This window comes from Schistocerca americana, chromosome 2, assembly GCF_021461395.2.
Source record: "Schistocerca americana isolate TAMUIC-IGC-003095 chromosome 2, iqSchAmer2.1, whole genome shotgun sequence".
Classification (NCBI taxonomy): domain Eukaryota; kingdom Metazoa; phylum Arthropoda; class Insecta; order Orthoptera; family Acrididae; genus Schistocerca; species Schistocerca americana.
The window spans coordinates 651,134,638-651,161,927 of NC_060120.1; the positions used below are offsets into that span (position 1 = coordinate 651,134,638).

General features: G+C 40.9%; 2 protein-coding genes across 2 annotated transcripts in view; one reads left to right on the top strand and one right to left on the bottom strand.

The window, feature by feature from the left end:
* The first annotated feature begins 203 nt into the window (after positions 1–203).
* LOC124589033 (tubulin beta-1 chain-like) lies at positions 204–9,042 on the top strand. The gene is made up of 3 exons (XM_047131518.1): positions 204–360; positions 821–1,285; positions 7,945–9,042. The coding sequence occupies exons 1-3, from the start codon at positions 304–306 to the stop codon at positions 8,764–8,766; spliced, it is 1,344 nt and encodes a 447-aa protein (XP_046987474.1). The 5' UTR covers positions 204–303; the 3' UTR covers positions 8,767–9,042.
* Positions 9,043–26,452: 17,410 nt separating this feature from the next.
* LOC124594282 (tektin-1) overlaps positions 26,453–27,290 on the bottom strand; it is a 188,081-nt gene continuing 187,243 nt past the window's right edge. The window contains exon 8 of the mRNA XM_047132647.1: positions 26,453–26,663. Within this exon, the coding sequence (XP_046988603.1) occupies positions 26,453–26,663 (211 nt within the window). The remainder of the gene's footprint in view (positions 26,664–27,290) is intronic.

The following is a 27,290-nucleotide window of genomic DNA, read 5'->3' on the forward strand; positions in this document are numbered from 1 at the left end:
TAGTCCGGTCTTCGTTGGCAAACATTATGAACAAATATTCTCCATAAATAAATGTATCAGTAAAAAAAAGTACATTTTACATCTGTGAAGTCGAGACTATAGGGAACTTTTACATAAATGTCGCTGGCAATCAATACATCTTAATACGTGTATCTTAGTTGGTTGCACTGCGTTTACTTTGCGCTGCGCTGTACGGAGCGTTGGCGGAAAGTGTGCTGCTGTGTCGGCACCGAATCGATTGCAGTCTGCGAGAGTACGAGCGAGAGTGAGTACGTGTGCGGCAAGCAGTCCAGCCGTCGCAATATGAGAGAAATAGTTCATATACAGGCTGGTCAATGCGGTAACCAGATCGGCGCAAAGGTATGAACGTTGAACATATTTCGTCGTCATATTATTCATCATTGTAAATGTACTGTACACAAACGTAAATTTCACTGTCAACCACATCTCCGCCCCCCTTGGTGTAGGCAGTGCACTCTACTGCGGAGCGCTTTTCATAGTGTTTAACTAGTTTAAACACTTTCATGTACCAGCTTGTAACTGTTAGAAATATAATAGTCACAGATTTGTCACTTAAGGAGTCTGACCTGTTCAAAATGTGAAAAAAATGAACCAAAAAATCTTTGATCACGTGTCATTTGCCGATAAATTGAGTTTGACACTGTAGCCTAGTAAGGTATTTGTTGAAGTGCTTTTGCGCTCTGGGTAGAATTAAATTCTTAACTTACCGAACATTCCTCTCCTGAAATTTGCAAATATGGTTAGATATAAAATGAATAAAGATATTTGTTACATGATTTAAAGTAATTTTTTCTTTCAGTTCTGGGAAATTATATCGGACGAGCATGGGATTGATCCAACTGGTGCCTACCACGGAGACTCCGATTTGCAACTGGAACGCATTGAAGTCTACTATAATCAGGCATCAGGGGGCAAATATGTGCCTCGTGCTATCTTGGTGGATCTCGAACCCGGTACGATGGATTCTGTTCGGTCGGGGCCTTTTGGACAGATATTCAGGCCAGATAATTTCGTTTTTGGTCAGAGTGGAGCCGGCAACAACTGGGCAAAAGGCCACTACACGGAGGGAGCTGAACTGGTAGATTCCGTGCTGGACGTTGTACGCAAGGAGGCAGAAGGCTGCGATTGCTTACAGGGATTCCAGCTAACCCACTCCCTGGGTGGTGGCACAGGTTCTGGCATGGGCACCTTGCTTATTTCAAAGATTCGTGAAGAATATCCCGACAGAATTATGAATACTTATTCCGTTGTGCCCTCGCCCAAGGTAAGTACGCCAAAGAGAGATCACATTCTTGTAACTGAATTAAGTAATTTACTTTACCCAGCTAATGTAGCGCTATTGGGCGTTTTGGTCGATCAAGTTGTTCATACCAGTCGTGAACTTTAAATTACAAGAGAAATATTTGTATTGCATTAAAAAGCACTTTTTGCAGTAGGATAATAAAATACAAAATTACTGTTGTCGTTCATATCCATAACAATGTCCCCTTTACAGCACTAATAAAAATGTGCTACTATTTTGCGCAAGTACAAAGGTAGAGTTTGAATGTACGGTTACGACTAGAATGTAAAAGTGATGTGGTAGCAATTGATTTGAACGCAAACTTCGACTTGTAGAACTTTGTTTGGAGACCTTTCAAAATGTGGAAGGAGCCGGTGCAATGAAGAGCTGCTCGAACAGCGGCCCGGTAAGCTGGGCGTTGAGTAGGTTGTTTGTAACGCTGACGCGATCAGGATATTTAAAGCAATGAGTAGAAATGCGCTTGTATTGATGACAGCGCTGGAGACGACAGCGGATTTTTCCAAGTGCTCGTTACGGAAACTCGGAGTATATCGATCATATTTGGCATTAATGAGATATGGAAGCGTTTACGTATTCTGGAATCTAGTGTATGCGCATTTTTTGCTTGCAGCATGTTGCAGAGAAATGCATGCCCAGTCTGGCTACCGTCAGAACGACTTAGCATACCAGAGGCGCAGATTCTCGCTAGTAAAGGAAGCATAGAGCGTTATTGTCGTGAAAACAATAAATACCGTATATTTTAATGAACTTTGCGTCATTATTTCATTCATTTAGCGGGGAACATTATCGTTTTACTATGGCAATGTGAAACGGCTTTTGTACAGATGTGCCAAATGTTTGTTCATTGCAGTGTGCTAACTTCGTGAGTTCAATAATTTGATACGGTTGCATATGCTGTGCCATTTGCCATAAGGGACTAGTTATAATAATTTTCATATAGCTGGTCTTATGCCAGCACAACTTCTTGTGGAACTCTATTTGTCTACATACTATCATTCAAACTTTTTAATTCAGTAAGTGTGTGGCAGAGAGTACTTCTGTGATACCATAGGGGAAGGTGGGGAATTGTCACCCTCTGCAAGACATAATATTTATTTGGACTACGTTTCTTACAGAAAAACAGCTCATGCCATTTTTGTGTCCATGAAATGTGACTGTCCTTTAAAAACATCTGCAAGTTCCTAGCTTTGTCTATCTTTTGTCAGAATATGCTGTCTAAAATTTTTTTCTATACTTGACGTAAGTGCCACTCAAACCATCAAGATAAGAGAACTGTTTGACAGTTGCTGTGTCATCTGCCATCCCTGTTGCAACCATTATACTGTTTGCTATGTGAGCATAGCAACCAATCACATGTACTCCTCAATGAATGCCCTTCACAAAGAGGCTCCTCCATACTGAATAGAGCTGTAGAGATGCATTAAGACTGTTTTGAAAAGTGAAACAGGTCACCCATTCAGAGAATGCTGGTCATAACAATATACGTGACTTTCTATTTCAAGTCCTGTACAAATTCCTAATTCTTTTGAACAGAACCGACAGGAACTGTTGCTCCAACAAACTTTATGGCCCTTCAGTATTTCGAGTCTGACCTCCCTTAAGGCATAGGCAGAAGTGTGACAGGTTTAATTTCTCTGATTCTTCTCACGGTGTTTGTTACGTCATGTCGCTTATTGGAACATACTGTGTTCAATAGTAAAGCTCTCAGTGATACACAACACTTCTCTTGCAGCATCTGCAAGGGGAGTTCGTAGATCACTTCGGTAATTCTCTCACACCTAATAAATCATCCCATGTCACAGCATGCTGGATTCTTCAAGTAAATCACAGCCTGACATCTACTTCTCCTACAGTTAGTTTTATTTGGTCATTTCACTCTGTTGTTCTGGATTGCTCCTAAATATTTTACAGCCAATATTTCTTGTGATTTATCACTAACAGCATAATCACACATTGATGGATCTGTTTGTATATTTGTGTAATATGCTTCATTTATTTATGTGTAATGTCAACTTCCATACCCTATATCAAATCACTGATGCTCCATAGATCTTCATGCAGTTAACTAGGCAACAACATTGTTTAGAAACAACCTCATGGAGCTGTTTACATCTATATTCTGCAAACTACCATGAAGTGCATTGCAGAGGGTACATCTGATTGTACCAGCTATTATGGTTTCTTTCCATTTCATTCATGTATGGAGTGTAGGAAGAATGATTGATTGAATGCCTCTGCACATGCTGTAATTACTCTAACCTTTTTCTCACGATCCCCATTTGAGCGATACATAGGGGTTGTTGTATATTCCTGGAGTCATCATTTAAAGTTGGTTCTTGAAAATTTGTTAATAGACTTTCTCAGGATGGTTTACATCTGTATTAAAGAGTCTGCGAGTTCAGGTTCCTCAGTATCTGACACACTCCCATGGATCACAGAAACCTGTGACCATTTTTGTTGCCCTTCTCTGTATACATTCAATATCCTCTGCTAGTCCTATTTGATACGGGTCCTACACACTTGAGCAATTATCTAGAATGAGTCATACGAGTGATTGATTACAAATCTTCTTTGTGGATTAATTGCACTTCCCTACTGTTCTACCAATAAACTGAAGTCTACCACCTGCTTTACCCACAACTGAGTCTATGTGATCATTCCATTTCATATCCCTACAAAGTGTTAGACCGAGGTATTTTTATGAGTTGGCAGATCCCTGCAGTGTCTCACTGATGTTATAGTTTTAGGATATTACATGTTTTGTTTTGTGACATGCTCGATTTTACATTTTTGAACATTTAAGGCAAGTTGCCAATCTTTACACCACTCTGAAATCTTATCAATATCTGACTTAGGCAGCTTCTTTCAGACAGTACTTTATTACAAATGACTGCTTTATCTGCAAAAAGTCTGAGGTTACTATTAATATTGTCTGCAAGGATATTAATGTACATGAACAGCAAGAGTCCAAACAAATGCCCTTGGCACACACCTGAAGTTAGCTCTGATGGTGACTCTCCATCCAAGATAACATGCAGCACCGTCATGACTTTATCCACTAGATCATTTACATATATTGTAAATGGTAATGGTCCTGTAATACTCTCTTTGAATACTGCCAAAATTACCTTTACATGTGTAAATTTCTCCAGTTAATATCAATATATCCATTTTCATCTTCAAGGAAATTTTGAATCCAGTCACAAATCTTGTCCAATACTTAGTAAATTCATATTTTGTTCACTAACAGATAGTGTGGAACTGTTTCTAATGCTTTCTGGTGGGAGACAAGAGGTGCATCATTGACCCAGTCACTTTTGTGTACAGCTCGGGATATTGTGGATTCCATGCTGATTTTTATAGAGCAGATTTTTGTTTTCCATAAATATCATGTGTGAGCATAAAATACATCCTGTAATTCAAGAGAGTGTCAGAAATATGTCTTACTAATGACCATTCTTGTGAAGTTGGTAACCCGTACTTTTTCCAGTTGCTAAAGACCCTTTCCTGCTCTAGTGACCTAAAATAAAACAGTTCTAGAAAGGGAACAAGCTATTTAGCTTAATCTCAGTAGTATCTGAGAGATTTTAGTTGATTTTCTGTTCTGTGATAATGTTTCTCAATATCCACTATTTCAAAGTTTATACAACAACTGAAAGAAAGAACAATATTGTGAACTTTTGTGGTGAAACATTTTTGGAAGACTGAAATAGGTATTTCAGGCTTCTCCCCCTCATTTTCCATTTTGGTGCCAGTATGGTGACTAGTTATTCCAGGCTGCTTAGTAACATTACATGAGACCAAAATACTCTCAGAATATGGCAGAATTTTACTTTAGAATTCACTGAACGTTTCTCACATTGCTCACCATACACTTATTTTATCTTTTTTCAGCTTAGGGTGTCAACAAAGCTTTTGCTTTGATTCAGTCTGTGATGAAGGTCTCTTTGCTTATATAGCAAATTTCTGATATACATACTGAACCACACTGAGTCATTCCTATCCATTAAAACCTTGTTTAGCACATACATACTGCATAATGCTTCTTAAATTTATATATCTGTGTTCCACATCTTTGTGCCCAGTGCTGAATATTTGGTGTTGAATGCTCTCATACTCTGTAATTTATTTCCTGATATCCTTGCTAAGCAAAAATATTTTCCTTCCTTTCTTACCCTCCTTTAAGTTGACATATTCAAAAAGCGCGTCTCTGTTAGGTATGTGGAGGTCTAAGAAACTGCTCTCAGCACCTAGTTCTGTGTCTGCTTGAGGTAATTTTCAGTAAAACATTAAGAAAAATCTTGCAATAATGCTGAACTCTGGCACTAATTTTAATCACGTGACTCTCCCTTTCTTTGGCCATTGCTATGACCAAGAAACAGTTAAACGATTCTCAAAGTTTTCTTTGAAGCACTTTGCCAGTATGGCTCCTGATGGAGGATCTCTAAAAAAGCATGTTTGACCCATTTTTGATGCTTTCCTTCGCCCAAATTCTTTTTATAACTTCATTGGATGTTATTGGGTTCTTTAGGGAAATAAATATGTCATTATTAGTGTCCATATCCTTGTGATAAATTATCCTATTGCTCTCTTCACTTTTACAGATCTTCATTTCTTATTTTCTTTTATGTTAATTTACTCTCCTTAGTCCTTTTCCTTCAAGCCCCCTGTCCCCGCCCCCCCCCCCCTCCCCACTCTCCCCACTGCTTGGTTACGAAAAACAAAGGTGCATAGTTATCAGGAACCCTGTCATCATAATATCTCTTTTGTTGTTACCCCATCCTGTTTAATGGGTGGAACAAGTCTTCTGCCTTAGGAGTCACCGTGTTTGTATCCCTCCTGCTGATAATCATCCCATCCTTTGTCCCTTTCCTAATTTCCATGTGACAGAACACACTTGCCCCTTATGTTTACAAGTAGGTTTTTATTTATTTATTTTATTTTAGCCCCTCTCCTATAAACTACATTAACTCATGGGATGAGCAGTCCCAAATATTCTTGTGGCTGATCTAATCCAGGTTTTCTGTGTTTCCTCCAATCATTCAGGTGCTGTGGTGGTTGATTAAACAAGGCCATGGTCATATTACTTTCCTGTCTTTTACTAATTCAGGATTCTGCTCTGCTTTTTGCTTGCCCATAATCTCATTTCCTTACTTGGTGGCAGTTCGTGGAAAGCTGTTTACTTGTCTTGAACTATTCAAAAATCTTTGTATAAATGTAAATCTTAGATCTGCCATTCTACCACTGATGTCATGTCTTTGTTCCATTTCATATCACTTTTGCCAGTGATGATGTAATCTGATACTACTGCATTATTTTGCTGTTTATTATTGGCATTATGTCGCATTTATCTGCATTTGAGGAGAGCTGCCGCCCACTGCCTTAAGATGGAAACATCTGTCATTCTGCATTTTCTTGCAGTCACACAGGGACCTCTACTTTTTTTAATACAGCACAAGAAAATATTCTAAGAATGCTACTGATCCAATCTATATAAAGAATTTGTTAATTTGTTTAGTTTGAGTTGTAGAGGTCTTGTTGTGCTTCAGTGGATTGCACCTAATGCGTTGACTCTTTTGAAAAGCTTAAGTAATTCTTTGAGACAGAGAGTGATTATTTAAATATAACCTATATTTTAGTTTATGTTGTGGTCAGACTGTGGTATTGTAGTGGGATCGTTAAAGATGGTGCATTTTATGTTTGAGCTTTTGTCTAGTTATTGTTTATTTTGATAACATAAAGATCCATGACAGACTGAAAGTAGGTACCATAATTTCGTAGATATTTTGCGAAGGTTTTGATTGTGGAGATGGTTATGATTTTTTCATAGCCCTTTTTATAAATTGAGAAATTGCAACATAGCTTACTCGTCAGATACCTTATGTTCTTGCTCAGACAGGTATAACACACTATGTAGTCTACATATTTCCTGAATTGTAACAATGAAACAAAATGATTCTTGCTTCATACATATTGATCTAGAGAGATTTGCAATATGCTAAAGCTCTGACAAAACCTCTTCTACATTTGCCACATTAGATCTAAATATTGTCAGTCATATTTCAGGTAGGATTTCAGTGATAGTCTGCATTACCAAGCACAAATACTCTTGCAACATTCATGATAGACCTTCTGCCTTTGGTGAGTGCTGGCTAGATTAAAAGGAAAATACTTAAATGTAAATTGTCAACAATATCGCGTAGAAGTTTGTGGTGTATATTTTTTATCTAGGAAGAATAGTTGACAATTTACAAGGAGACTTTTGGCATGTTGTGTGAAGTTGTATTGTAACTTTTTTGTTGAACTCAGATTATTAGGAATTATTGTTTGTTTTTGTGTCCTAAGATGACCATGCCCATAAACATATCTAGATTGTTATTTTTATGACCTACTTCCAATAATTGATAGGCATGTAATATGATGCAGAAAATCAGTGTGCAAGAATTTCAGTCTTATAAGTGAGTCTTTTTTTAAAATTAGGATAAATTTTACAGTACAGGACAGTATACTGTGTGCTCTGTTCACCAAAAGCAGACTATAAAACTTCTTTGTTTAGTACAAATTGTTAAAGTTGCCTCGTGTTTGTTATACATGCATAATTGTTTATTATTTTGTTTTAGGTTTCTGACACAGTTGTGGAGCCATACAATGCCACCCTATCGGTACACCAACTAGTAGAAAATACTGATGAAACTTATTGTATTGACAATGAAGCCCTGTACGACATTTGTTTTCGCACACTGAAACTTGCAATGCCAACATATGGAGATCTGAACCATTTGGTTTCCTTAACAATGTCTGGTGTAACAACATGTCTAAGGTTTCCAGGACAGTTAAATGCTGACTTGCGCAAATTAGCAGTTAACATGGTTCCTTTCCCACGCCTACATTTCTTCATGCCTGGGTTCGCCCCACTGACAGCTCGTGGCAGTCAACAGTATAGAGCCCTTACTGTTCCAGAGCTTACACAACAGATGTTTGATGCTAAGAACATGATGGCAGCTTGTGATCCTCGTCATGGTCGATACTTGACTGTTGCAGCTATCTTCAGAGGTAGAATGTCCATGAAAGAAGTGGATGAGCAGATGCTAAACATCCAAAACAAAAACAGCAGCTACTTTGTAGAATGGATCCCAAATAATGTTAAAACTGCAGTGTGTGACATTCCACCCCGTGGGCTCAAAATGTCTGCTACGTTCATTGGAAATTCTACTGCTATTCAGGAGCTCTTCAAGCGCATATCTGAGCAGTTTACTGCTATGTTCCGCCGTAAAGCTTTCCTTCATTGGTATACTGGAGAGGGGATGGATGAAATGGAGTTTACTGAGGCGGAGTCAAACATGAATGACCTGGTGTCAGAGTATCAGCAGTACCAGGAAGCTACTGCAGATGAAGATGCAGAGTTTGAAGAAGAACAGGAGGGAGAAGTCGAGGAAAATTGAGATATGCCCTTTAATGTATTCTAGAGAGTATAATTTCTGTTCCATTTGCCGTGAATTTTTAGGATGACAATTAATGCGTACTTCGGTTAGTATGTTTAATGTGTATGCTATTGTATGTTGTAGATATGACAGCAACAATATCATGAACTCCTCATTTCAAATATCAGCAGAGAACTTGTTAGCGATCTCAGTTTTTAAATTTTATATCAGTTTCCTAATTTTTATATTATAAATTTTATTATTTATACTATAAATAAAATGTCATTCTTGTCTGAATTTTCATTTAATTTTTTTCTGATGGCATTCTATGAAACTGGACGTACACACTATATACAACATGCATTACATATTAAAAGAAATGATAGCAATAGTGAAATGAAACTACTGACCTATCATTTTCAGATATCAGAATATCTTACATGATGAACTTTATAAAGCTATGTGTAGTAACTGATGCACTAGCTGTTTAATATTTCATAAATTGTTGCAGATTAGAATAATCACTGTTTTCAGCCATTTAAACTACATGTACTTTTGTTTGGTCTACTAAAGCTTCATAGTTCTTAAGAGAGAATGTAGTTTTCGCATAATATAGACTTGCAGGCAAGCACGAGTGGTAAATTTACCTTTTACGAACTAACACTTTTGTACAGCCACAGATTTTGTTCTCATTTTCTTCATTTCCATGAAGTGAAGTCAATACTCAATTTTCAAATACATACAAACTTTTTAGCAGTAGTTCAGAGCACATTTTATGTTGGCACCTTATTGTTTGCATTTTATATTCTGCTATTCTGTGGGTAATATTGGTGCTGCTCCAAAGGACTAATGATGTCTGTAAAAATGTGCATGGATGACATGGTACAAAAAGGGCTTCGTTAAACAGAGAAACTGCTGTTCCAACAACCACATAATTGAGACACCACTGAGTTGTCCTTTACAATAGTAGTTTAATAGTTACTGACATTATACCTTTTTTTTTTGAACAGAGAAACTGTTGTAAAGGATCAGCACCCTGGAAGCAAGACACTACTGGCAGTAGTTTACTACTACCTTGAATTCCAGTCTCATCACTTATTTGCATGATCACTCTACTAATGGTTTTGTCCAGTGTACTAATCCAGTTCAACATTGTTATATTCTTATGCTATATGTGCTGACATCTAAGTGCTACAGTAAGACTCATTTTCAAATTTTAGAGTGTCAAATTTTATTGTGATTCATTGTTAACCATCAGTTACTACCGCGCCATTTGTGTGTCATAGATGGCATCAGTGCAGTTAAGCAGAAGAGGAGTATCAACTCATTGCTTTTGTATTTTGCTGAGGGATGTGCCCAAGAAGATGGTGTGTCATTCAGAGATTAGTGTCATTATTCTTGCAAAAACGTAATTGAAACCTTTATTGCCATAATCGTGGCAGTGACACACAAAAACTGGTAGCGTTTGGTTCAAATGGAGTGCAGCACAAAATAGAGATTAATTAGCTGTAAAGAGTTTCATGCATTCACAGCTTTCTTTGGTATGAACAAGGTAATAATCCAATTCCATCTGGCCCATGGATCTTTCTCGAAGCATTAGAACAAAGGACTATCTGTTGACAATGCCACCGCTGATCTTAAATTTCTGATCTTGCATTGAACAAAATGATGTGGAAAAATTGTTGTGGTTTTATATTGTGTGTACATAAGTCCTTAGGCATTATTGTTTATTGGTAATTGAACAGCCACATTAGCTGCTGTAACAATAAATGTTGGTCAGAGGCTTTCCAGACAGTTTGAACAGTTGAATGGTGGGTGTAGAAAAGTTTCAAGTAATAGTTACATAGTTGTGCCTCCACCCCTCCCTCCCCCCTTGCATTTTTCCAAACTCAGTGTATCTTATATGTGCATGATATACACCTAAATATTGAAGATTAGTCTACGTTTTATAATGAATTTTTACTGAAAAGTGCACTAATATGGAGTGAATGTTGTCCGTGGACTACACCGCAGATAAGTTTGTCACCACAACCAGGATTTAAAGGGGGACAATATTACACTACAAAAAGTTTATGTATAAATTAATCTGCCTGTGACATTCTACTTAACCTCATTGGTGTTGGGAGTTCAGATCATGACTCTGAACATGTTAGTGCAGGAAATGCAATTAACTAGCTTGGAACTACATTATTCTTAGGACACAAGCATTACCAATGGTACATAGATCAATTTGCAAAATGTACCATTGTCTTCTATGGGAAGCATATTTCCATGAATACCTGCTTTATTTACTATCTCATCTTCCTGTAAAATCTTCCTCCAGATCAGTGATGGCAATAACTGGGTTGCTCTAACTGCAGTCATTATTGTGTTCCATGGCTCCTTTCCAAAAGCACAACCATGTAAAGCAAGGCCTATTGTTTTTCAAGTCATTGGCCTCTGTATCTGAGTAACAACACAAGTGCTCTGCAATGGATGTCTAGTGTCTGGTAATTATAATACGCTTCAACTTTAAGGCTTTCCTATCAGTTAATTTTATAGGCATACTTAAGTGCATGCACTAAAGAAAAGTCAACCTGAAGGTTGGTTTGAAAACCACTATGCATTACTAGGTATGGACTTATTGGAGGTGGTACCCCCTTGCCTTCCTCCAGCCAGTTATCATGGGCCTACAGTTTATAATGGACACTAAACCATGGTGTAACTCAGCTTTTTCCACATTAGCAAACATTGGCAGAAGTGAAAGAAGTACCAATATAAAAACCCCAGGACTGAGTGGGACTGAACTGCTGACCTTTGTATTTACTGTATGGCTTTTAGCCTCTGCACTAACACAAGTTCAGTAGAATATCTTGAAGAACAGATGAAGATGATACAGTGAAAAGCACCATTTTTGTAGACTAGTAAGATGCCCTCTGTAGGAGCATTCCAAACAGTAGCATGAATTGCAATAATGGAACTGAAAGCAAACAATTGTAGAGCAGTACAAGAAATTAGTCCATGATGAGGGTGTGATAAACTGATGAAGTGAAAAGGTAATTACATTCATGGCAACGATGGAACTGTTTAGAGGCTGCAGAAATGACCCCATTATTTGCAGATGGCAGCCAGTGGGGCCACCAGTAACGCAAGGAGGACCACTGCTGAAGAGGGCTTCAATGGTAATGTCTCAACCACCCTGTGGGCAGCTTGCCAAGGAGGATCAAATCATGTTGCAATGCACAAGATGGAGCAACATGGGTTTAAAGCTGCCCAATAGCAGATCACTGATGTGCACTTTTGCTCAGATTGCTACTAATTTTGGTTATGTTTTTATTTCACTGTAAAGTCAATAATTCAAGAACAGTCTTAATCACATTTATTATTATTATTATTATTATTATACTGCCAACCGGTTTCAACCCGACGTAAGAGTCATCTTCTGGGCATTTACACCATTACGCCATTAGTTTCCTGCCGTTATGTAGACAGGAGTGACACCACCAGCGACCAATGGTGTAAACGCCCAGAAGATGACACCTACGTTGAGTTGAAACCGGTTGGCGGTATAATAATAATAATAATAAATGTGATTAAGACTGTTCTTGAATTATTGATTAATCATACTAATCACTGGTTCTCTCCACAACCATGTTGTCCAAAAATCACTGTAAAGTGATCCTTTTTTTTTTTTTTTTTTTTTTTAAAGTTTGAGTCTTGTTCTTTTATTACCTGTTTCACTTGAATCTAATTCCACACACATTTTCAGATGTGCAGGTGGTGCATAACCTTCTTTTAGTAGTAAATATGTAAAATGTATATATTTAAACTTCCCATTGTTGGACAATATCATAGAAATCCAGTTGTGTAAGTTGAGAGTAAGAACAAATTTGCCTCAAATTACAAATAAATGATAAATTTTTTTTTACTGTAATATGATCAGGAAGTAATGCAATTACATCACATATGCACTGGAATATAATTCTTCAATGTGAACATACATGCAGTGGTTAGACAAAAATATGGAAATGCAGTGAGAAATATGAGGGTTGCTTTTTAAGTAAGGGCTGTTCGCGCGTATAGTCCCGTAGCTCACGCGGACGCCACAACAAGCCACCGCGCCACTTGCCGGCATCATCCTTCCCGTTCACACTGATACAAGTTGCAGCTCTGTAGCTGATGTGTACGCATCGCTGTGCTACTTTATAATGTTTACGATTATTGAATCGCCCGCCGCATGTGAGATACGGTCAGTGATATGTTTTTTGACCGCGAGAAGCCTATCAGCTGCAGAAATTCATCGTCAGTTCACAGAAGTTTATGGCTTGAATGCAATGAGTGAATGTAAAGTGCGTCAATGGGTTAGAGAGTTTAAAAATGGCCGTCAAAACATCCATGATGAAGAACACTCAGGCCGGCCCTCTGTGATCACTGATGATTTGGTGGCTGCAGTCGAAACAAAGATTCGTGAGGACAGAAGATTCACAATTTCCACTCTATCTTTGGAATTTCCACAAGTTTCAAGATCGGTTTTGTACAAAATTGTGTCTGAAAACCTAAACTTTAAGAAACTGTGTTCTCGGTGGGTACTCAGACTCCTCACAGAGGACCACAAAGGGAAGAGATTTGCCACTTCATTGGACTTTTTGATTCGTTACGAGGAAGAAGGGGATGACATGTTGAGTCAAATTGTCACTGGAGATGAAACATGGGTATCCCATATCACTCCCGAAAGCAAGCGACAATCGATGGAATGGCGACACACAACCTCAACCGTCAAGGTCAAAGCCAAACAGACACTGTCAAAGCGCAAGATTATGGCAACTGTGTTCTGGGACCGGCGCGGTGTTTTGCTAGTGGACTTTATGCCACGAGGAATGACAATCAACTCAGATGCCTACTGTGCAACTCTAAAGAAGCTCCGCAGAGCAATTCAAAACAAAAGGCGCGGCATGCTGACAAAAGGAGTTTTGCTCCTGCACGATAACGCTAGGCCTCACACCTCTCAAAAGACTCAGGATTTGATTGATTCTTTTGGCTGGGAAGTTTTGGACCATGCACCATACAGCCCTGACCTTGCTCCTAGCGATTTTCACCTTTTCCGGTACCTGAAACAACATCTTGGTGGGCAGCGCTTCAATGACGACGATGAAGTGAAAGTGCCCGTGAACTCTTGGCTGTCGGAGCAGGCGGCCGAATTCTTTGAAGAGGGAATTAAAAACTTAGTTGTACGGTATGACACGTGCTTAAATAAACAAGGCAACTATGTAGAATCAGAAAATAAGTTTTTTTACAAAAGTATTTGTATCTTTTTTAAAAAATAAAAACGGCCCTTAGTTAAAAAACAACCCTCATACATGCTTGAACATAAATACAAATGCTAGCCAAGCCATCAGATTGCACTGTTGCATTTTGCCACAAATGCACCTGTGCAATGTCTTCAATACATTGCAAGTACGTCATGATTAGAACAGTGTTGTGTGCAGTTGAACGTATTGTCAGAGCTCAGTGAAGATGAATGTTGGCAAACTGTTGGTTCTTGTATGGTGTGTGCTTCTGCAACCAAGGTGGCCAAAGTGTTTGGTGCTTTTAAGGGGCACCACATGAAAGAGTTACACTGCATACAGGGAAAGTCACAACACAAGCAAAAGTGTAGGCTGAGTGAGTGAGTGAGTGTGATGGATGGTCATTGAAGAGGGTTGTGATGAAAAATAAGAAGACAGCTGCAAAAGTTGCTGCAGAACGGAACGTGCAAATCTTATCAGTACCAAAACAATGAGAGGAAGTTCTGTAAGCAGGGAATTGCAGGCAGAGATGGAATTCTAAAATCACTTGTCAGTGATGCAAACTGTAGCACAAAGAAGTGGTGCTGAAGTCATAAAAGCTGTACTATAGAGCAATGGAAGAATATCACTTTGTCAGACGAGTCTCGTTTCACACTGTTCCCAACTTCTGGCTTAGTTAACATCCCAAGAATGAAACATGATGACAATTGGATGATTTGGGCAGCCTATCAGTGTATTCCATGGGCCTCATGGTCACTCTGCAAGGTCACATTACTGCTAAGGATTATGTGACCATTTTAGCTGGTAAGTCCATCCCATGGTATAAGGATTGTTTCTAACGGTGATGATGTGTTAAAAAATGGCAGAGCCCCAGTTCACACCTCTTTCATTGTCCAGAACTTGCTTTGTGAGCATGAGGATGAATTGTCATATCTTCCCTGACCCCCAGCCACCAGATCTCGATATTATTTAGCCTTTGTGCCCGACTTCAGAGAGAGGGTACATGATCACTGTTGACCTCCATCATCATTTGAACATTCCATTATTTTGCAGGATGAATGGTATAAGATTTCCTTGAAAATAACACAAGACGTATTTATCCATTCTGAGACAACTGGAAACTGTTTTGAATGCCAATGGTTTTCCTGCACTATATTAGACATGGTAATTTGTTGTGTTTTTGGTGTTTCCATATCTTTGTCCACCCCCTGTAACTGAAGATAGGTTAACAACCTTGAAATTGATTGTCTCCATTGGTGTCTGCAGGGATGGGGTGGGATGGGGTGGGGAGGGGGGGCGGAGGACAAGAGAGAGGACTTGACACCCTCCTGATGTCTAAGGTGCGTGAGAAAAGTAATGACACTGACAATATTGCATGCATTCTTCTACTTGTATAGACCAGTGTGTTCATGCCTTTGATGCTCAATCTGAGTTTCAGCTCCATACAGCCATCATGTGATTTTTGAGAGTGCTGTCAATGAAGTTGTGTTTTTGTTGTGTGTTATGAAAATGTAACAGCGGAATTTAGAGCAACGTAATGCCATTAAGTTCTGTGATAAGCTTGGGGAATCTGCAAGTGTGACCTTTCAGAATTTGAAATAGACCTATGGGGAACATCCCTTATCGAGAGCACAAGTATTTTGCTGGCACAAATAATTTTTTGCAAGGCTGAGAACACATTGAACATGAATCTCTCTCAGGAGACCTTCAACTTCAAAAAGTGGCAGAAAAGTAGAATGCATGCATGCTCTTGTGAGACCAGAACGACGTTTAACAGTAAGCAAAAACTGTCACTATATTTCCAGAATGAAATTTTCACTCTGCAGTAGACTGTGCGCCAATATGAAACTTTCTGGTGGATTAAAACTGTGTGCCAGACTGAGACTTGAACTTAAAACCTTTGCCTTTTTCTGGCAATTGCCATGTCGATTGAGCTACCAAGCACAACTTTCGACGTGTCCTCACAGGTTTATTTCTGCCAGTATTTTGTCTCCTACATTCTAAACTTCACAGAAGTTCTCCTGCGAAACTTGAAATCTAATACACCTAGAAGAAAGTATACTGCGGTGATAAACCACAGGGTGGTGGTTGTTTCCAGAATGAAATTTCCACCCCGCAGCAGTGCGTGCTGGTATGAAACTTCCTGGGGGATTAAAACTGTGTGCCAGACTGATTCGAACTTAAGACCTTCGTCTTTCAAGGGCAACTGCTCTACTGACTGAGCTACCCAAGCATGACTCACGACCCAGCCTCACAGCAGTCTGAGTCTTGATCGAGCACACTGTTTTAATTTGCCAGGAAGTGGCATGTCAACCAAGAGTTTTACAAAGATGTTCTTGAAAGGCCCAGGAAAAAGTGACTCAAATGAGACTGGGCATTGCAGACAAATGGTTCAAATGGCTCTGAGAACTATGGGACTTAACATCTGAGGTCATCAGTCCACTAGACTTAGAACTTCTTAAACCTAACTAACCTAAGGACATCACACACATCCATGCCCAAGGCAGGATTCGAACCTGTGACCATAGCGGTCGCGCAGTTCCAGACTGTAGCACCTAGAACCACTTGGCCACTCCGGTCGGCCATTGCAGACAAGTGGATGCTGTATCATTCCAACACCCCATGTCACACGGCCACTTCCATCATGGAATTTTTAACCTCAGAAGGCATTCTTGTTGTTCCACAGCCCTGCTATTCACCTGATCTTAGTCCTAGTGACTTCTCTTTTCCTGGAATTGAAAAATGTCTTAAAAAGGTCATCATTTTGGGGCTCTGGAGAGCATTGAAAAGACTGTGACTGACATGTTAAAGGCCCTCCAAGTTAAGTGCAACTACCAAGGCTGGGAACAATGACTGCCCCTGTATAGCTGCTGAAGGTAACTGCTTTGAACTGGACAATATTGTTGTTTGAAAAATTAGAAACTTTGGTAGGAAAAAAATCAGTATCATTACGTTTCTCACACACCTGAGGTACAGATTCTTTCGTCATTACACCATTCTCAAATTTCTAGCAGTGACTGTGACTAATAAGCTGCAGATTTAGAATTGCTAAGTAAGACTGGAAATATTGTGACTTTAGGAATCACTGCATTATACAACTTTTTTTTTTAAAAAAAGAGTGGCATGTGTGTCCATTAACCATCTACAGCTGCAAAAGGGTAGCCTTCTTCCCTTGCAGAGCAACTGAGTCAGTAGTTTACTGTTTGTGTGTGGACACGAAAGATCCTTGTTGGCTTGATTATACATTGTTCTACATGACACAACTATTGTAGTGGTCTCTGAACACAGCCATACTATAGTGTAAGTGTCTGCAACTATAACCCTCAGAGCTCACGGCAGCAGACAGGTGCACAAGAAGTGCAGAGGCTATACCAGTCACATACGTAGCAGCTGAGAGTAGCAAAGACGTTCATTGCACATTGGATAGCACTTTTCGGATGCCCCCTGCATATTAAGAAAGACCAGAGCCAACAGTTTGAAACTAACCTGTTCAATGAACTGTCTAGACTGTGTAGGTTCTAGCGCCATCACATAACCAGTTATTAATCAGCGAGCACAGGAAAGCTGTCACAGAATGCTGAAGGCAGCCCTCATGTGTCACCGAGAGAGTTGGATGAAGGCATTACTATTAATGCTTCTAGGCTTACGGACTGCATGTAAGGCACATAGGTGGCAGAGATGATTTACAGTGAGCCGTTGTGAATTGTGGCAGACTATATTACCACTACCAGCACAAACAGAGCTGCCACTGCCGGTGCAGCATGTTCTTGACCACCTGGGAAGGGCGAGGTGGCCACCTGCGTCCCACCATAGTGAAGATACAGTTTTGGTGCACAAAATGTATGCACGCCATGTTGCACACAGATGCTGTCTGGGCTCCTCCACAGCCCCCTTACACTGAGTCTTTCGAAGTACTACTAGACCTCTTGCAAAATGGAAAAAGCATCTGGGTATCCATTGAAAGAGTGAAGCCAACATGGATCATACCATCACCAACACTCAACAGCACTCCTTCGGTTGAGGTGGCGGAGGCTCAAATGAGTCTAGAAACAGTTGGACAAGAGAGTCAATGCCAAGATGCCAAAAGACCATGGAACAGCTGGTCACACAGGTGCTTGCACCGACACAACTGGTCATCTTATAACGGCCAGATGACAAATCAAATCCAAGTATCCCTACATTCCTGGTGCTCCACACTTTTAGGGGGGAAGGGTGAGAAAACTACCAGTGAAGTGCATTGTTTATTCCATGCAAGCATAGCGGATTTTGAAGAAAGACATTTATTCTTTGCTGATTAAGAACTGTTCCGATTGTGATCGAGCAAAAGATATGTTGTGGCCTATAGAGCAGATACATCAGACCAAAAGAAAGAATATCGTTTTAATGCGCTAGAATAAAAGGGAAAAAGTGTGAAGTTTCTAGGGCGAAAAGATGTCCACTCTATAAACTGGGACCTTGCTAAGCACTATGGGGTGCAACAAAGCGAGACAGATGTTATGGTTGTACAAAAATGTGGAAAACTGAAGATGCGTGGACTCCCCAGTTTGAGGGTAATTTTGAGACATTTTCCTGCGTTCACCTACTCAGAGTTTCGACATAATGTACATGTGACTTGGTCAAATAGTATCAGGATAACAGCACCGCAAACCACTGTCACACAGTGAGAAGAGGTTCTAAGTTCTAGGGGACTAATGACCTCAGCAGTTGAGTCCCATAGTGCTCAGAGCCATTTGAGAAGAGGTTCGAAAAACGTCCATTGCATTATACCAAATGTACGCAAGCACGTAACTCGTCTACAATTCGTATGTGTGTTATCACGGCTGTTATATCAAGTGCTCAAATTGTTGAAATTGAGCATTGCTACAAACCATAAAGTGTTTCTGGAGAAACAATACCACATGTTGAATTTCACCTGGAATTAACGGCTGCAAACTGTCGCGTTATAAGGCATTTCATGCTTTCGGGAGTCGCAAGATCCGGATACTCATCAGTATAAAACACCGCTGCTGATCTTAATAGTTTGGTGACATTCATCATAAACGACATTCACTTTTTTTGACTGTCGTGTACATTGTGAACGTCTCAGTAGCTTTACGATCAAATTATTGCTACAGTTGCAGAACTTGGACTGATTGGCTTCAAGCACACAAGTAAACACAAGAACCATACCTGAGTTACCTGTTTGCTTAAATTTGGTATAACAGGGCAGACGTTTGAGAAATCACTTCTGAGAGCGGGACGGTAGTTTTCGGCGCTGTTGTCTTCATGCTGTTTGGCCTAGTCCCTCTTGATACTATTTGATCAACTCCTGTACATGTTATGTCGTTGAAGTTCTGTTAGGAGGTTCTTTCAAATTCACAGATAAAAGTATATAGTTGCATTAGAAAAAAAACAAAGACGGTGTCGTAACTGGGCGACTATGAACGATAAAAATTACTTGCAGCCGTCAGGAAATTCGCCATATTGTCTGCTATAACGTAGCGAAGACCGTACCTCTATATACAGTGAGTCCAGACTAGAGGCATTACACAAAGAAATGTTTTTAACGAAAGAACTCGACATCTTACGTTGTTTGGTAAATACGCAATCAATAAAGGGACTTTCCAAGATGTGATCCTCAACATGTCATGACAGGGTTGAGCCGTACGACGCATACGCACAAATCTTCACTGTTTGCAGCTGTTAGACGCACTCCTGACAGTCACCATCTGGACGTCACACCGAAAGGTGTAGTGTGTGCTGTAGTTAGCATAATTAAAATATGTAATACGTCTTTAGAGGCGTGCAAGAACAGAATGGAACTTGGGTCGTCCAATACGTAAATCCATTTATCAATGGGGCGGAACTCTTCCGTCAGACAAGCTAGTAAGGAACTAGCTGTCCCCCGTTCGACAGTGTGCGACATTGTGCACACATGTCTCTAGTTGCGTGCCTACAAACTCCAACTTTTGCATCACATTAAGCCTGAAGATGACCGCAGACGATGTGATTTTGCTGCTGAAATGTTACATCGTATAGATGAAACGAGAACTACCTCAATGTAGTGCTGTTCAGTGATGAAACTACTACCTTCCAAATCTGTGGCAAAGTTAACCGACATAAGCGTCGGATATGGGTAAGTGAGACTCCAGGAGAAGCGACTGAGTACGAAAGGGATACACCAAAAGTTAATGTGTGGTTTGGATTAGGTAAACATGGTGTGATTCGCCCATTTTTTTACAGAGTCTAATGACAGGGTACACCTCTCTCGACATACTGTCGAACTACGCAATTCCACAGATGCCTCCCGTCGTTATTTTCCAGCAGCATGTGCCCCACACCACTATCGTGGGGAAGTTACCACATTTTTCCATGGGACATTTCCAGAGCGCTGGATCAGAAGGGGGATGGGGTCCCCAATTTACCTGGCTCCGTTCTGTCTACCGATCTCACTCCTCTGGATTTCAGTTTTTTTATCAAGGAGATTATTTGCAGAAGAGAGATAACGGATCTATGCTGCAGTAGAGCCCTAATACATGTTATGCTTATGAACATGTGGTGAGAAGTGGAGTACCGTTTCTATATATGTCTAGCTACAAACGGTGTCCACATTGAACAGTACCAACATGCATAAAAATATTTGAGCTCCTGTGTACAATGTTGGACAAATAAAGTTATAAACCTTAATAGGCAATGAAATATAAGCGTAACTCGTTCTGGATATATTGGGGGTGGTCTGTCTTCACTGCCTCACCCTGTATATAATGTTGGGTTTCTCAGCAGAGTAGAGTCTACTACAGTGCCAAGTTAGAAAGAGTGTATAGTGCATGAGAGGTACAGCGCTACAATTACACATGCAGCAGGCAGGCCTTGGCGTAGGGTGCCGAGGTGTAGTGCCAACTTTCAACGTTAATGATGTTTTCACACTGAAGTACATAAACTTCTTTTCTTTCTGTAAATAAACTGCATCGGTTTGATTTGTTTCATTGTTATTCTAAGTGAAAGTTGTTATTACGTCTCCCTCTTTCTCAAATGAAACGCAATACATGAAAGTCTAAATTGTTTGTTCATAGAAGAAAGGTGACTGTTGAACGTGAAGAGCACGATATGCTTCTTTTAATTCTATTATTGATAACATTTTTTGGTAATATGGAATCAAAATTTTGTAAACAAAATAGAAAATATAATTGTGTCATCAACCTGAAGATTGACTTGAACATTACAGTGCTTTACTAGGCATGGTCCTATTGGAGATGACATATCGTTGCCATCTTGCGACCTTTGAACTAATTTGTCCAACCGTTTATTGGCGGACATAGAGTTTAATGTGGATTCCAAGGCACGGTGCAACTCGGCATTTCTTGCATTAACGAACGTTTCCCGAGATAAAGGAAGTGAAAAGTGAAAGATAAAAATACCAACCGGGGATCGAACCCAATACCTTTGATTGCGTAGTTTGACACTTAAGAGGTCTTGTAAAATAACTTGGTCCATCCGCAGAAACGCATTTGTTCCGAAGGGGCTGCCGCCTGCCGACCTGCACACTTCGAGCATTCTTGTTGCTATCTCTTTACTACATAGTGTTGCACCATAGTCTTTGCGCATCATAAATGCAGGGAAGTATCATAATCAAGCTTGTATAATTATTTGGGATCACTACACATTGTAATCGCATAATAAAGAGAATAAAGGAGGAGGGGGCTGAACACAGGTACAAGCAATTACCATGGTTTCATTACTTTAGAAAAGAACTGGAAGAAGATTGAGAAAATTCTATAGTTGGACTAAGGATGTACGAAGTGCACTGAAAAAGATAACGACCATTTTGTCAGCTGGTATGGTGATGGCTACCGCTTTTAGTGATTCTCAAGAAATAATCCTCACAGATTATTTGGAAAAAGGCAGCAACCATAACTGGATCCTATCATGCCTCATCGTTGGATCGTTTGAAACTTGCACTGGCTGAAGGAAGACCAATGTTGGCATGCAAAAAAGTGCTCTTTCACCAGGATAATGCAACATCCTACACATCAGCCGTAAGAATGGCGAAATGCATGAACCGCGCATTAAATCGGTTCGTCATCCACCCTATTCGCCAGACTTAGCACCAAGCCTGTTCCTGTTCTCTAACGTGAAACTGGTTGGCAGAGAAGAAATTTTTATGACATGAGGAAGTGATAGTTGTTGAATGAAAAAGCTGGAGCGTCGCTCAGAGGAGACTTTTGTCAAGAAGTAAGGTGAGTTGTTTATGAAACAAACATTTTTTTCTTGCATTTTTACTAGGCTTATCAAACGACTCTCATATTTGTCAAATTGTTGGTCGTACTGACATGAATATTTAATGCGGTCGTTTGCAGGCTTGCTAGCTCTAGCTTGCAGGTTATTTGTTTCTGAGAAAGTTTCTGCCTTGGAACTGCACCCCCGCTACTGTGAGGTGGCTTTCACAACGGCACCCTTTTCCCAGTACCGTTGCCGATTTCTCTACCACGCCTGCGCAGGTACGGACTCTACCACTGAACCAGCAAGGAACATAAAGAAGAACTACAAAGGAAGGCATGGGAAGATGAATTTGCCAGTCGCAGCAGCCAGTGTATTAGGTCTTCTGATTGGCTAACGTTTTTCGCGTTTCAAGAAAGGCAGCTTGGTAGTTTAGCACGAACCAATAGATGTGCCGGCAATCTTTGCAGTATGCTCACGCTAATGTGTCCCGTTGTAGCGGTGATATTCAAAATGGATTTTGTAGCGAGGTGCTGAAAGAGTTCTTCAAGTTTTCAAACACGTTTGTCGCATAAATTAAACGAATCCAGCAAAGTTTTCGCTGCCACGAGAGCATCATTCGTCACACATCCGTGAAGCTTGGGATTTGAAGCGTCTTATTTACCAGTGATCGTCAAACGGAACGGGTGTGAAATAATTGATGCGGTCAGTTTGCGGAGCAAATTATATATCAAAAGCACTCTGCCACAGAATGATGTACTTCTGGCAAGTGAGAGACTGTTTGTTGCGTGGTGTGGCAAATCGCTGCAGTAAGCCCCCTCGTAGTATTGCCGCGTGACGTGCGTCCAGAATTCGTGGTTCACAACGGAAATCGTGGAAACTGTTTTCCGGGTTTCGGCACCAAATTCGCATGTCGTGAATCACAGTAGAGTAGCGATTAGCAGTCTAACACTTTATTTCATACTCACAGAACATACAATACAACATGTCAAAAATACACTGTCCTAAGAATAAACAAACAGTCTCTCACTTGCCAGAAGTACATCACTCTATGACACACTCAATGTCGGTGGCAATAGCATGGGATAACTATGGAGACTGAAGTTTTGAGATCAGATAGTGCAACCTTCCAGAAAATGAAAGAGCCCAATTGAAAAGGAAACTACTCGTGTTTTGTAAAGTGGTATGCTCCAAGTATAATTAAAGAGCGCGCTTGAAAAGAGGAGTGCTTACAAAATAATCATGTGTCCCATTTTCTAAAATTTCTCATGCACGCGGGACCACACCAAACAGCAGTAACAGGGGTACTAACCTAACCTTAGAGCTGGCTTTTCCAGTGGACACCATGCTCCGGAGCAACTCTGCATATTTCACATTAGTGAATCGTTGCTAGAGGTGAAAAAAAACGACGAATGAAAAAAATAAAATATAAACTATAGCACTCAAATGGGATTGAATCCCATTCCTTCTGAAGAGTAGTAGACAGAGTAGTAGATTATTTCTGACGACGACCACCCACAGCCTGACTCCAGCATTTGAGACATGTTCAGAGAAAATAGTTATAGCGAGGGAGACATTAAAAGCGATTTCAGGGGTCACCGAAGAAGAACACCCTGTGAATCGGCAGAAGAGGCGAAGCCGGCTGCTTTTCTGCCGTACTGTGGGGCAACTTTTAGCTGCAAGTTAGGACGTTTTCTGCAGATATATGGTCTGAGGTACGCTGCGCCCTGTTAGAGACGACATAGCCTGGTTTGTATGATGTCCCTTGCGAATGCGGCAGCATCTATGTAAGTCAAACTATTCTCACAGTTGCAGAGCGTTGTACCGAGCACATTCGACGTATTAAACAAAGGGGAGCATTGCCTACAAAACGGACGCAAAATGCAGTTAGAAAGAACGAGAATCTTGGCTCATGCTTCAATATATTGGGATTCCGTTATAAAGGAGGCACTTGAGATTAGAATAAACGGCAGCAGTTTTTACAGGGACCAATGGTACATATTTAGTAGACCGTGGGGGCAGGCACTGTATATCGAAAGGAAGCAAAGACGAATGCTTGACGCTTGTAGGGGGGCATAAACATTCTGTTTATATTCTTATTCTTTGAAATTCTCAGAATCAATTTTTCGGGTGTTTTTATAGATGTATTAGTACAATGTGGTACTATACACTATTACTAACTAATTTTCCGAAACGTAAAATCCAAAACACAATGTCAGTGTGAATGAGAATAAGGTGACATAATGCTGCATTTACGACAATCTGCAGAATACAGTCAAATACGGTATCGTTATTATGCTTGCACAGAAACATGTGGTCAGAGGAACTGAAAAAATTCTTGTGCATTTCAGCTGAGAATCATGGAAATGGATATACTGCGCCTGATACTGTTAAGGAGGAGGCAAGGGCGATGAAGGCGGGCACGTCAGCTCGATGGAATGTGGCGTCATGCATTATGCAACGTAAACGCAATTTTCGGTACTTGGAAGAATAGCGCGCATGTGTCGTCTGCTAGACGCTTTGTGTTCGTGTCGCTGTGCGCGCTGCAGTGCGCATGCGCGGATCTACGGCCGCTTGCTTCTGATTGGCTCGCGCGACAAGAACCGAAAACAGCGCTTCGGTTCTCTGGACCCGAACGATATCGCTACCGAAATGCACACTGAATAATGCAGGGACTCTAATTCGAGTACTAGACCGTTCGGTGCTCTTGAGTACCGAAACGATCGGCGCAATGGCAGAAATGCAGAATAGGCCCCCTGACGTCACTTGGTCCGACGGCGCGCCGTTGCTGCTATGAGCTGTCCATCTCGCGTTGTTTCACCCCTCTCTGATTGGTACCAGTGGCTGCAATCGTGCCTCTATAAGCGGCAAACCGTACCAGCCCTCGTAGTCAGCAATTTTTACTCCTGAAGACGATGGTGGAGATAGCCATCTAAATCTCGAGTAGTTTATTCGAACTGATGCGGCTTGAAAAACCGAGGAGATTTTATTTATACATGCTGCCACGAAAGACTCCGAGAACACAGTAGTAGAGCAATTTGTGAATGAGCTACCATATTTGCTAAGGAGTATTATATGCACATACTTACACAGTCAGCCTTATCAAATTTCTTTGTCAAATATTTTTGTCCAGTATTTTTGTCAAAGATATTTGATGGTGTAATAGGGAACTTTGTCAAATGTCGTCCAATATTTGATCAAATCTAGGGCCTCACTGTAGATTTGATCAAAGAAGTCGCTTGTCTTCTGTTCACTGCAATGTGACATGTTACCACATGGAGTGCTATCATCGCTACAGCATTCTGTCTTATGTAGTGTTTTAATAAACAATGCTGGTAAATACAATTGATGTGTGCTGACAAGTATATAATTAATAGAGATGAATGAAGCTGATGAGGCGCTTTACAACGTGAGGCATACTGAATACAAAAATAGATTAAGAAGATTGGAGACCTGACCTAACCTAACCTGATCTAACCTAACCCTCTCCTGTAGCAAGGAATCGGAGTGTTGCAGTGAGCCTGTCTTCTGTACATGTAGCAGTTCTTAAGTGAATATTGTGCTTTGTGATATGAGGATACACTTCATTGAGCACATACAGAATATGCTCATCCATTCTTAAGTAATTGATGTACGACTTGACGTCCTCTACTATAAGCTCATGTAACAAGTTTTGTTGAATGCTTTTATCGTGTCGTCGTAAAACCCACGGCTTCATCCAGGTATGTTTACTTTTTTTCCCCCGCTTCTCTTCCGCATGTACACACAGTGCAATTGTAGTACATGCAACTGCTGCTGTTGACAACAAGCTGTTGTTGTCCACCATCTTGAACTTTGACGAAAAATATGATGACAGTGTAATACCCCTTCTAGCGCTACGTTAAAGATCTTTGTCAAATATATTTGACGGAATATTTGATCACATCTTTGATCGAATCTTTGACAAAGAAATTTGATAGTGTAATACCGGCCTAAGAAATCCCAAATGAAGCAGGCACGACCTCGGCTATGACGTAAGAAAAGCCAGCAATAGTATCGAAAACTGCAATGAAAGTTCCACCTGAAGATATCGCGAGTTGCTGCAGGATTACGATAACCTGACCGCAGAGACGTCTATCAGTTCGTGCACGACTAAGCTGCGTTTCTTACGACGTCAGGAACGCCACGCTGGCTGTCTCGAGCTTCGTCTGGGGAACAGGGGGAGACGCACACTAGCACGTGACCCGGGACGCCGCCGCGGGACGCGGTCAGTAGCCGGCCAGGGCGGTGGTGGAGGGGTAGTCGGCGCGCAAGGCGCGGCAGCGGCGGTCCACGGCGAGCGCGCGCTGCTTGCAGGCGATCTCGTGCTCGAGGCCGGCCCGGCGCGCCACCAGCGCGGCCAGCGCCGCCTGCGCCCGGCGCAGCTCCACCTGCTGCGCCCCCACGTTCTCCTGCACCTGCCGCGCCTCCTCCAGCAGCCTGCACACACACACACGACACCTCGCTTCTTCCGGGAACACGCGCACACGTAGCCTACGGGATACAGAGCCTGCGGCACGTCGCGAGTAAGTGCCGAGCCGCCGGGGCAATTCCGTATGCTTCCACTGCACGATTCGCGCGTTCGGTAAGCTTTAGGCGACAGTGTGAGGACCATCGCCCATATCTGAGCTTTACTGGACTTGAATTTGTGTCTTCGTATTAGGGAACAGTTCTCAAACTGACGGGGCTACTAGCTAAGTATAAACAGTGTGTGCTTAATCGTGAGTAGCACTTTTTCTGTCGAAAATGATAGATCTCTCTGGCACTTGGTATATGTGTTCGAAATGGGGCGTACTTGCTGTGTACCAGGTTGTAATGCACACTACTGGCCATTAAAGTTGCTACACAACGATGATGACGTGTTACAGACGCGAAATTTAACCGACAGAAAGAAGATACTGTGATATGCAAATGATTAGATTTTCAGAGCATTCACACAAGGTTGGCGCCGGTGGCGACACCTACAACGTGCTGACATGAGGAAAGTTTCCAACCGATTTCCCATACACAAGCAGCAGTTGACCGGCGTTGCCTGGTGAAACGTTGTTGTGATGCCTCGTATAAGGA

What these genes read in the sequence shown, in the direction of transcription:
- LOC124589033 (XM_047131518.1), top strand. Translation starts at nt 304, where the DNA reads ATGAGAGAAATAGTTCATATACAGGCTGGTCAATGCGGTAACCAGATC. An exon ending in GTAACCAGATCGGCGCAAAG is followed by an intron (nt 361 to 820) that starts GTATGAACGTTG and finishes TTTTTCTTTCAG; the next exon opens with TTCTGGGAAATTATATCGGA. An exon ending in CCGTTGTGCCCTCGCCCAAG is followed by an intron (nt 1,286 to 7,944) that starts GTAAGTACGCCA and finishes ATTTTGTTTTAG; the next exon opens with GTTTCTGACACAGTTGTGGA.